At 43.1% G+C, this 11,506-nt stretch overlaps 2 protein-coding genes across 2 annotated transcripts in view; one reads left to right on the forward strand and one right to left on the reverse strand.

The window, feature by feature from the left end:
- Positions 1-213: 213 nt before the first annotated feature.
- Positions 214-9,259, reverse strand: LOC143478197 (complement C2). The gene is made up of 19 exons (XM_076977162.1): positions 9,075-9,259; positions 8,603-8,818; positions 8,264-8,500; positions 7,898-8,083; positions 6,961-7,134; positions 6,366-6,464; positions 5,909-6,042; positions 5,556-5,694; positions 5,325-5,456; positions 4,943-5,047; positions 3,191-3,328; positions 2,091-2,206; positions 1,860-1,986; positions 1,416-1,560; positions 1,183-1,259; positions 999-1,090; positions 777-909; positions 611-660; positions 214-414 (listed from the first exon to the last, which is right to left on the reverse strand). The coding sequence occupies exons 1-19, from the start codon at positions 9,130-9,132 to the stop codon at positions 247-249; spliced, it is 2,526 nt and encodes an 841-aa protein (XP_076833277.1). The 5' UTR covers positions 9,133-9,259; the 3' UTR covers positions 214-246.
- Positions 8,466-11,506, forward strand: part of mfrp (membrane frizzled-related protein) — a 7,735-nt gene continuing 4,694 nt past the window's right edge. The window contains exons 1-5 of the mRNA XM_076975984.1: positions 8,466-8,672; positions 9,550-9,854; positions 9,976-10,029; positions 10,123-10,219; positions 11,052-11,186. Coding sequence (XP_076832099.1) covers positions 9,852-9,854; positions 9,976-10,029; positions 10,123-10,219; positions 11,052-11,186 — 289 coding nt within the window. The 5' untranslated portion in view covers positions 8,466-8,672; positions 9,550-9,851. The remainder of the gene's footprint in view (positions 8,673-9,549; positions 9,855-9,975; positions 10,030-10,122; positions 10,220-11,051; positions 11,187-11,506) is intronic.

The raw sequence follows: 11,506 nt of genomic DNA on the forward strand, positions 1-11,506 counted from the left end.
TTCAACCTCCGCTACCACAAAAAAAAAAGCAAGCAAGACCACTACAAGCAATATAAATTTAGGTAATCGTTGTTGGTGGTTACTTGATGTATCTGAATATCTAATAAGCAAACTACTTACAGTCTGTGTTGGTTTTCACGAAATAGCATTTTCAAAATTAACATGAAAAGACAAACTTTTATTTTGAAATGTACTGCAATATCAAAGCATGTTCTATATATATATTTCTTTCACATTTTAATGACTTCATCTTTCCAGAGGCAGGAAGTCCATCTCTGAAGCCAGGTGCTCCTTAAGCCAGGGCATAATGGAGAACAGGCTGATGTGGAAGTCACGGCCGTCCCCCAGAGGTTCGGGGATGTTCTCTGTACTGGAATCACACACCAGTTTGGTGCCCCAGCTCACGACTCCCACCTAGGGCACAGCAGAACCGGTGCTAGACTGATGCAAACTGGAGCAACAGAATAATTGTAGCAGCAGAAGTCATTAAGAAATGCAGACAGGTTCTGTAATGCTTTTGGAATTTGTAGGTCATTATTCCTATAACACCTTTTTTAAAAATATCTGTAGCATGCGTGACGTTTTCAAATGTGAGTTTCAAATCACTCACTTGGAAATACCGCATTCCCTTGCGGAGGAAGAGCGCCCCTCCAGAATCGCCTGCAGGAGATTGGGATTAGTCACTGACGTGTGCTCACGCGCGTGCATACGCACCGAGGTATGTTTGTTTGTGTGGGTGTGAGTGACGTGCTCTTTGCTTGTTTTTGTTTAGAAACCTTTGCAGGTAAGGCTATCCATGTGTGCTCCAGACCCCCCTGTGCACAAGAACCTGTCGGTCACCACGTCGGTCAGAGATACCAGCTTGTTGGAAGACAAGGCAGATCTGTACTCTTCAATGCAGTTAGCTCTCTAAAAAACATGTTTTCCGAAATTGTGACAAATGTGCTTTTAAATTTCACAATATTCCTTTTTTGCACAGATAACTGCAAACCGTGCACCTTTTCGCTGGTCTGAATATGAGTCTGCTTGCGATGTTTCCCCTGCTGTATAAAGTATGCAGGGGTTTCCTTCAGATGGAGGAGGGCACTTTCTGTTCAAGCAGAGAGCAACACAAACTCTTCAATGTCACGTGCAGTCACACGCATCGCATTTTACCATCACGGTTGGTTCCTGAACTCTTACCGTGTTTTTCGCAGGTAGAGTCAGGACTCATTCTCAGAGCAAGGTTGGAAGCCTTTGTGCACGGCAAGCAGATTGGCCTGAGATATCAAATATAAAAATAACACTATTTTTGAAAAAACTGCAAAATATACAATATACTTTAACACCACTGTTAAAGTAACCAACGTTTCAATTGTAACTCCAAATTCACATGTTAATTTTGTGATATTTTTTTCTTTCGCATTCTCACTTGCCTTGCCTTGGAGGACAATTTAATTCCGTTCACACGAAGCAGGGCGACATCGTAGTCGTAAAACGCGCTGATGTTCTTGTCCTTGAGCCCGCTGATGTTGAACCGTGGATGGAGAGTCCGGGACGTGGCCTCCACACGGCCGCCGCCTAACACACATGGAAAAATCACACCTTTTAGTTGTAACATAGCCTGGCAGGCTGATAAAATCCCTCGCAAAAGCGGAGGAGGAAATTGGATGATACTTTGCAAATAAAGGCGCGATGCATCTTTTTCGTACTAGGAACAAACATATGCATGTACAGTCTAAATCTGGAGCCTGTGAAATGATTCCGAAATGGGCGATACAGATAATGCACGATATTGCTAAACCACAATTTAGCTAACGATTGCCAAGGTGTTGTCAGACGCCCTGCACCGTCACAATAAAGAACTGAAGGATCCAGACCATGCGTGATCGTTAGGTCCTGGGGTTTGGCAATTTCCACTCTGCCATTATTCAGCTTTATGAGACAGTGCGCAGCTGTGATCACCCAGTTCTCTGTCAATATGGAGCCCTGGCATGGCTTGGCCCTCTGGTTGAACGGGAAAGATGTGTAATGTCAGAACAGTTCATTTAAAAAGTTTGTCGCCAGACCCGCTCTGTGAAGCAGGCACGTCGTGTGCCGTCCGCACTTACCCAAGCGATAGAAACATGCCATGGTCTGCTGTAAGCAGGTGGCACGATGGCCCAGTCATCTTCTCGTGGTTGAATGACCTCCTGAGCCACTCCACACTTGATCACAGCTGAATCGTCTGGACACGAGTAAAAGAGAAGGGTTTTGTGGGCTTCGTGTTTAGGACAGAACATTTCATTCATGAGGCACTGGAAGATGTTAACAAAAGATGTCATCAGGTTTATTGACTTCATTGAAGTTTATGAAGTTTGATTTTATAGTTGTTCACGTACAGGGCCTGAGGATATTTTTAGACCCACCAGGTCTATGTCCACAGCCAGTTGTTAATGCATCGAGCCCACCTAATGAGCTCCTGAGTGGAGCAGAAGAAAATACTTGGCCCTGTCATCATTAAGTTTGTTGGGTTGAGCCCTGATGATGTCACAGCCGTCCGAGTCCAAAAGAGCAAAAAATGGTGTCACGCTGTCAATCACAGCAAAAGTAGCCAATTGCGGACGTCCGTGTGGTCAAGCTCGTCGATGAGGGCCATTAATGCTTTTCTCAGAGTGTGTTCACGTGTGCTGTGCCGCAGCGTGGGCAACGGCCTGCGAGGACGTGTTTCTTGGCTCCGTGAGACTCGGCGGACGCACGTGTTCACCACAGCCTCCACGGCAGGTAGCAGTAGGATGGGAGAACTAGACAGTTGGTGGGTGGACAGTGGCTGAACAGCTAAAGTTGGGGGAAAAAAAACTAGAGCCCTATTTACAGCTCATGGTGTAGAAGGTTTGATGCAGACCTCAGGTGGATTGCTAACCCCTCCCATCTGCTCCCTGGTCCTGTTTGAGGCCCCTTGATTTGGTTGGTGGACAGCAAAGACGCTGGAGACAGACAGCTTTACTGTATTGACTGTAGACTACAGGAACCCGATTGTTTTATGTTTGTGTAGATTTCCCCCTGAATTCTCTAGTTTTCTAAAATTGTGAAGATAGAACATCCTGACGTTTTTTTCCACCCTCCTTTCCACCCACTCTCTTTGTCTGCTCATTCATTGGCAACTACAGTACACAGTAGTGGCACATATAGCTGTTGAAACAGTGTCAGGATGCTGTAAGTGGTTACTCACTGATCATACTATTGAACACTTCTCCAAGGTCTGTGTAGCTGCCCAGTAGAAACAGGTGCTGCTCTCTGGTTTTACTGGAAGCGATGGTTTTCAGTTCGTTCCTCTTCACATTTTGCCCGATGCCAAACACATAAACGTCTAGGACGTTGCACACACAAAACGCACACCAGGTTAGCTCAACTGAAACATTCTTACATCAAGAACACGTCTTTCTCAAGCTCTATATTTTCAGCTAAATCATGCTGCTGTTGGGGTTTTCACTATAAGTTTAGAAATATGTCAAAATACATGGCAAAAAATACATAGTGGGTTCTCCCCACCCACCAATCACAAGCCCCGCCTCTGCTTTACCTCCCCATCTCCAAGGTAGAGGAGAACCAAACATGATACATTTGTGAACTGTTTTTGGGACTATGATTTGAGATGAGGGTTTTGGGTCTTTTTACTCTGCCTCCCATGGTGCCTTGCACTCCTGAGACTTGTTTGGCCCCGTAACTGAAACGTTATATACGTACTATTTCTATCTTAAATGCTCAACTTTTCTATGCTCTACATAAATTCAGGAACAAATAAAATCCCAAGGACCACCAGCACAAGGTTCTCACCTTTTTACACCTCTGCTTCGTTGAGTTCTCACCAAAAGATACGTTTCACCCCAAAAGTGTCACGACATATTACATCAACATATCACCTTCTGGTTGTTTGCTAAAATGTCACGAGTTGCCCTTTTTCTTACTGTAGCCTACGGTCATTTGCTAGTAAACTGTGAATATACTGTGTGACGTGCTCCACTGAGGACCGCTTCAGTGGTAGCTGGTCCACAGCCTCTGTTCTGTTGCTCGGGCAGATAGCGCAGCACTGTGGTATTTGCCGCCATTTTGACTACAGCCCTTGAAAGCCTCTTTGAGCGTGAACCCATGGATTTCTCAGTTTGAATGAGCAACTGGCATGGTTCGCATTGCAGAACAGTGCAGCTTATTCTTGATTTCTTTCCCAGAGAGCTGAAGTTTGAAAAAAGAACACCAGCAAAGCCATACTTTAAGAATAATATACAGCTTTGTGAAATAAGACTGGGTTGGGTTTTAGGCCGAAAAAGTAATTCAGTGTACAAGTGTATCTGAATTTAGCTTTAAATAGCGAGAGTAGTAGGCTATGGTAGATTATGGGCCATATTTGAGATGTATAAGCACATCTTACAGGATATTGGAATGAGTCCAGTATTTCTCAACAACCTTTCTAAACAGCAGCCCTGTCTGTAGAGTGGAGTCTAGTAGTTTTATCAATAAGAGGAAATAAGGCATTAAGAACATATCACTGTTAGGCTAATGCATTTTACTCTAACAATATATTACTTAGTGTATTTGCTGTATTAGCCATCAAACTTCATACTGAGGGCACCAACAGTTGCTGTTCATAACAGTTCGAGGCAGTAATGAGGCACTAATATATACAATAGAAATAACATTGATCCAAATGTGAATAAATAGATGATGATAATGTTACTGGTTTGTAAAAAATGTTAAGGTGCTAAATATTGTTCCCTTTTTTGTAACAATGTATTAAAAAAAAACAGCCTGGCAATTGTTTTAGTTAAAGATCTATACAATGCAGTTCTGGGACTGGAGAGTTACAGCTCCTACTGGTTTTATACATGCTCAGGAATGATTTACGGTAGAAATTCCAAACTATCCAACAATTTTTACAGTAACCTTCTGTGAGTGGTCTAAGTGTAAATTTAGTCATGGAACTCACCAAGAAGCTCCTCTCCGGTGTGGTCCATGGATGGAGTTTTGTAGCCTAAGAGGTCTCGGATTTGATTCAGGGCCTGTTGTGGGTTGGCTCCCATGTTGGAATAGCCTAAGAGGGTAACGGTAATATATAATAATAATCCCAGCGTTTATGTTAATAATGTCATTGCATTCAAGCATTCGCTCATTTTCTGACATGTCAGACAGTGTGTAATGGTGTGATGGTCAGTAGGGCTGTCGGGGTGATACTGTTACGTAAGGTGAGGCCATCTGAGAGACCAGGCTAATGAGTTACGATTAGCTCCTGGCTCGTGGCCTCCCTCTAGTGGCCACCATTTGGTATTATGAGCTATCTATTACACAGTGATGTGTTAGCTTTTTATTACCATCGGTCTCAATGAGGATTACATTCTGAGTCTCGTTGAAGTGACTCTTCTTGTTTGCCTTGAGAAATGCAAGTCTCTCGCGAACTGCACTGAGGGCTTTATGCAGATTGGTGCCGGTTTTTGCCCCATGTCCTGTGCAAAGAAAAAAAAAAACGGAAGAGACATGTCAAAAGAACGGTCTCGAAAATGATCAGAAAAATGTTTCACTGCTCAGTAACAAAAGAAACATACTTGTTTTGTTGAACCTCATCAGTTTATTCAAGACAAAATCCATATTGTCACTGTTGTAGTCTGTAATGGTTATAATGTCTTTGGGCTCACTGGCATAGGAAATTACGTCAAACTTTATGATGACGTCATAGCTACCTAACTGCAAAACAAACAAACAAATGGAAATGGACTAATTCCATCTAAACGTAAAATGATGTCATGATGTGAGGAAGAAGACAATTTTTGAGGAACTTGATAATAACTGAATCAAACCTATGTAAACATATATACATGTATACGTAAATGTATATGGCCAATGAAATCAGGTTGGCGTCACCACTGAATAAGTGCCAATAGAGTCAGTCAGGACAAACCTTGCGGATAAGGTTAGCAGTAGCCCGCTTGGCGTCTTCGAAGTCCTCCTCTGAAATGCTTCCTGAGGTGTCCAGTAGGATGAAAATGTTGAGACGGCCATCGGCCACTCTCAAAGATCTCCCGTAGCCTGGTTCTGCTGTTCCGTTGCATTTTTGAAATGGAGAACAGGTCAACGATTAGGAAATTATTCTGAGAAAGTTTCCAATAGAGAAGATGAGAAGGCGTGAGCATCAAACACCACGAAATATCTGCATTCCAGAGTACTGACCACACGTTAGCAAAAGTGGTGCGTGGCTTTCACACTATCAGTGCCAGGTTCGTGACATCTGATTATAATTTATTATAATAATTCAATTTATGTGTTTGTATAGTATATAACTGTACTGACTTAATGTGACCCTCATACATACACGGTGAAATGTAAAAGTTCTTTTACATTTTTTGTTTATTTTTTACCTTTCTTTATGAACTCTGGAGATGACACTTCCATTACAGCTGACAGAGACCCGCTCACGGCTCGAGCCACAGCTTCAGGAAGATCAAAGGTGTGCTGGGCTAGAGACACAGTTAGGGTGGTTAGTGTTGGGGTTATATGGGTTAGGGTTTGGGTTATATGGGTTAGGGTTTGGGTTATTAGGGTTAGGGTTTGGGTTATCTATGGGTTTGATTTGCATGGACTTCCTATAGCAAGCAGTTTGAAATGGAGGGTGTTCCTCCTGAATTTGCCTTCTTTTCATTATCTGAAGTGTACTTTTCTAGACATTCTTGCTGTTGTTGTAGACATGCTTGCCACTGTATCCAGGTTTTAAGTCGCTGCTTTCAGCCGCATGCCTCACCTATGTGCGCCACCACCAGTGACCGTAACTGTCTGCTTGTCTCAGTTGTTCTGCAAACTGAGTTCGTTTTGTTTTTATTGGGTACAGATGCTCTCATCTCGAAGGCCTACAGGAGTGTATGCCTAAAACCTTCCACCTGCAGACGCGCACCTGTTTCCTACCCATAATGCTGTGGATGAAGAATTTTCAAAACATCCCGCCCATTGTGGGTTTACCCTGGCACCGTGGCGACGGGCCGCTCCATTCTCGGGCGTCCAGACACACTCTGACGTCAGGCCCCAGCAGGTCCAGGCCTGCCTGACAGCGGAACTTCACCTTATCGCCAATGTGGAAGCGATCGCCACTGCGTGTGGCTCCTGGCGGTGTCCCTGGGTCCCTGCAGTCGTCGGCTGGAGACGGTAAGGAGTGTTCAAGTGTCTCCCCTACTTCAGTAGGACTGAGAAAAAGCCTCTACACTCACAAGTTCCACATATGCAGAGTATCAGTCAGACAGGTCAGTAACAGGTTGGTCAGAAATGTATATTATAGGCAATTGAAAATCCATATTAAAGTTGTGTGGTTGATTAGGTCTTTTTATTTTACTCTTATTTGATTTTGTATTTCATGATTTAAATTAACTCTTTAATTAATGTTTTTGTCCTATTAACTTTATAAAATATTTTTGTGTGAATGTCCTGGACCAGCCCCTCCTGGACCAGCCCCTCCTGGACCAGTATTACTCTGTTAGCCTGGCGTTTGACCACTACCCTGTGCTTCTATGCCATGTCAAATCAAATCAAGTTCAAATCAAGTTTTATTGGTCACATGCATACAGCTCAGCAGTGAAATGCTTTGTAGACTGTCCGTTCACATTTTAGGGAGAAAGAAAAAATAAATAATGATAACAATAATGGGGGGGGGGGGGAGCATTATCAACAGGATAGAACACTTTTAAAAGTGTGTAGTGCCCTGTCTGCTGTTGCTGATATTGTTCCAGAGTTTTCCAAATGAAAAATGCTATATAAATAAAGTTTATTATTAATCTTGAATGTAAGGCTCACTCAGCTGAGTCTGTGCACAGTCAAAACACACTTTCAGACTGCTATTATGTATGTAGACCTTTTTTTGTTTAAAATAGTTTTATGGGCATTTTAATTGCTGATGGATGCTTACTTTGGTTCTCACACACTGGGGTGGTGCCAGTCCAGTGGCCCGTCTGGGTGCAGTTCCGCCAGGATGACCCAAACAGGGTGTAGCCCTCCCTGCATGAGAAGGCCTGTTCTTCTCCAACCTTGAACCACTGTTTCCGTGGGTGGAAATCCCCATTGTCCAGCTGTAGTTGTGCAGGGCAAAGAACCTCTGGCGGTGTATGAGAGAGACAGAGAGACAGAGAGACAGAGAGACAGAGAGACAGAGAGACAGAGAGACAGAGAGACAGAGAGACAGAGACAGAGAGAGAGAGAAAAAGAAACACACCATCATAGTTTTTCAGACTGCCACTGGCTCTGTGAGGGATCTGTACTGAGGACTGAGGTTTACCTTTGCATGTAGCGGTGGACACTGCCTTGCCATTGGGAAGGACCATGGTTGACCACTCCCCATTCGGGCCACAAACCCTCGACTTGGTCGGGGAAGGGTAGTGTCCGGCCTCGCAGTGATATTCCAGCACACTGCCCTCCGAGCCTCCCCTGGAGTAGGACACGTGGCCTCCCTTTAGCAACTGCACCACAGAGCAGTTCTTCCGAGGTTCCTCATGATCTTCATAATCATCTTCCTCTAAAATAACCCATTGTCAAAATCAAGCTGGAGATTACAAAGCTTGAAGATGAGTCGTATAAGTGAAATTAAAAGTCAAGAAGCTCCAGAAGATCACCTGACCTTCACATCTCAGCCTGGATACCTTTGGCTCCCATTCTCCAGTAGAGCTGCAGACCTTCTTGAAGACTGGGTACGGTTTAAAACCATCTCTACACTGATATGTTACCTCACTTCCCGCTGCTCCTCCACTGGAGTATCTCACTGAACCTCCAGAAATGGACTCCAACATGGCGCAGCTCGTAGAGTCGTCATAATAGTAGTCGTCTTGTGCATATACTGTGGAAACAAAGTCCAATTCTGTTGATTCAGAATAATGATGATTCAGAGATCATAATATTTGATAGGATCTAAGTCTTTTTTTGAAAGCACATTAATGTCATCACTGTTGTGGGCTTGTCATCAAACCAAAGAAATACATGCAATATTTCCCCAAGTATTTTTATCACTACAAATATATTTTTATTAATATTTTGAAATGCACTGTATTCAATATTCATGTAAATATTGTATACTTTATAATTGCAGTGCTTACCTTGAGCAGTGGAATAGAACAAGGCAGACGTTAAAAGGCAGGCTGCGGTAAAGAGCATTGTTCATTTGTCTGACCCCTTCTCTGTGTTTCCTACTCTGTGTCAAGCGCTGGACAGCAGAGACAGGGGCTTGTATCAAGTGTGTTTGATGAGTGATTATCCATTAACTTTCCCAAACAAAAATGAGATTAAGCAATGTGGAATTGTGACTAATCTATAAAAGAAAACAAGTTTTAAAATCACAAGAGCAAAGCCACCACAACAACAACAACAAAAATAATATTAATAATATTAAACAGCTTTGTTTTGTTATCTGCAATTGTGTCTGGTGTCCCACTCAAACTCAGATGTTCAAACTCAAATGTTTCAGTCCAAGAATACTAAATGTACTACATCTTATACTGTGGGCTCTCAGTGTGTGTGTGTGTGTGTGTGTGTGTGTGTGTGTGTGTGTGTGTGTGTGACTGGTGTTAATAGGATCATTACAGGATCACTGTGTGGAATTCAAGTCCCCTAAACTCTTTCTTTGGCTTCCTCAGTCCTCTCAGCTGACTGGGCTTTAGTAGAGAGGAAGAGAAAGAGGAGGATTGCTGCACCTTCACTTCATCTTCTGTGTCGTACTCACCGAGACAGAAACAAGCTGAATGAACCAGCTAACACAGTGCAGTCGAATGTAATGAATCATCACTTACGAACTTACGAGAGGAGATGTTGACGTTTTCTCTCTCGGTGTGAAAAGTGAAAGTTGGTGAATTTGGCATATACAGTGTCAGGTCTGCATGGTGAGTAATCAAGAGCTTATTGAATATTTGTGGTGCACTTCTGTTTTCACCATTTATATGTAATGTTGCCTTGCAAAGCATAAATGAATAAATGACTCTAATGATGTCTGCTTCATTAAAGGTGATCATTGAAATGAAAACAGTAGACCATGAAATGTCCTATTTTTCTTCTCAGGTACGAAATACAGTTTCGGTTTGTTATTCAAATAGATACTCCCAAGTCTTGTTAAGGTTCAACACTGTTATCTTTACCTTTTAACCTTTACAGAATGTATTTTGCAACCCATCGTTTGAGATGGAACCTGATGGAACGGAAGAAGTTGTTTGGGTTGCCATGTCCACAGAAGCTGTGACGGAGGCCGCACGTAAACACACACACACACACACACACACACACACACACACACAGAGACAGAGACAGAGACAGAGACAGAGACAGAGACAGAGAGACAGAGAGACAGAGAGACAGAGAGACAGAGAGACAGAGAGACAGAGACACAGAGACACAGAGACACAGAGACACAGAGACACAGAGACACAGAGACACAGAGACACAGAGACACAGAGAGACAGAGACACAGAGACACAGAGACACAGAGACACAGAGACACAGAGACACAGAGACACAGAGACACAGAGACAGAGAGAGAGAGAGAGAGAGAGAGAGAGAGAGCCCACAGTATAAGATGTAGTACATTTAGTATTATTGCACTGGAACATTTGAATTTGAACATCTGAGTTTGAGTGGGACACCAGACACAACTGCAGATAACTGCTGTATAAAGCTGTATAATATGATATAAACCGATAAATAATATATACAATAATATATAAAAGTCTTCAGAACTCCTACTCATACGTGACCTCGGAACAGATCGTATCTTTTGAGTCGTGTGTGTCCAGTTGGATGCCCCGGTCTCCCGTGTGTAACTGTGGTCGTCGGTCACAGTCCTGGGGGTAGTTATAGCCCTAACACACCTGTCACAATTTATAAAGCTGTTACAATTCATACCTAATGTGGTTGAAAATGCCTTCACCGCCAGCATACATTCTTGTGTAATTAAATGTATTGCATATGGCCAAATGATCGCGATTCAGGGCGGTTCATATCTATCGTCATCTTCGCTCGAATAGCATAACGACCTTTAACGATAACGCAACGACAACGTTCTCAGTTTCTCTGTTGCTTTGGTCCAGGAGGGGGCAGCAGCGAGCGCGGTGTGCCGGTGCTGTGTGCGAGGGCGCGATGGTGCGGCTGGCCGGTAGTGGTGGCGTCTGTGGCCGTGGTGCTGTTCGCTGGCCTGGGCGTCACGCTAGTTCTTGTTCTTATAAGTAAGTGCGGGACACCGACACTGTGACACTGACTCATATTACATTACAGACACTTGAGAACGTGCTAATATGGTTTCAAGTGGTAGGAAATAGTGTTATCATATTAACTCCTTCCTCGGATGTAGGCATTGTATCAATACTGAAATAGACACATTATACACATTATAGTTAAGTGAAATTTAATAGTCAATTATTAGATCTATGGAACAGTTACAGCCTTTATGAAGAAAAATCTATTAAAAGGTTTTTCTAACTTTATTCTATAATTGTGTGTGTGTGTGTGTGTGTGTGTGTGTGTGTGTGTGTGTGTGTGTGTGTGT

This window comes from Brachyhypopomus gauderio, chromosome 16, assembly GCF_052324685.1.
Source record: "Brachyhypopomus gauderio isolate BG-103 chromosome 16, BGAUD_0.2, whole genome shotgun sequence".
Lineage (NCBI taxonomy): Eukaryota > Metazoa > Chordata > Actinopteri > Gymnotiformes > Hypopomidae > Brachyhypopomus > Brachyhypopomus gauderio.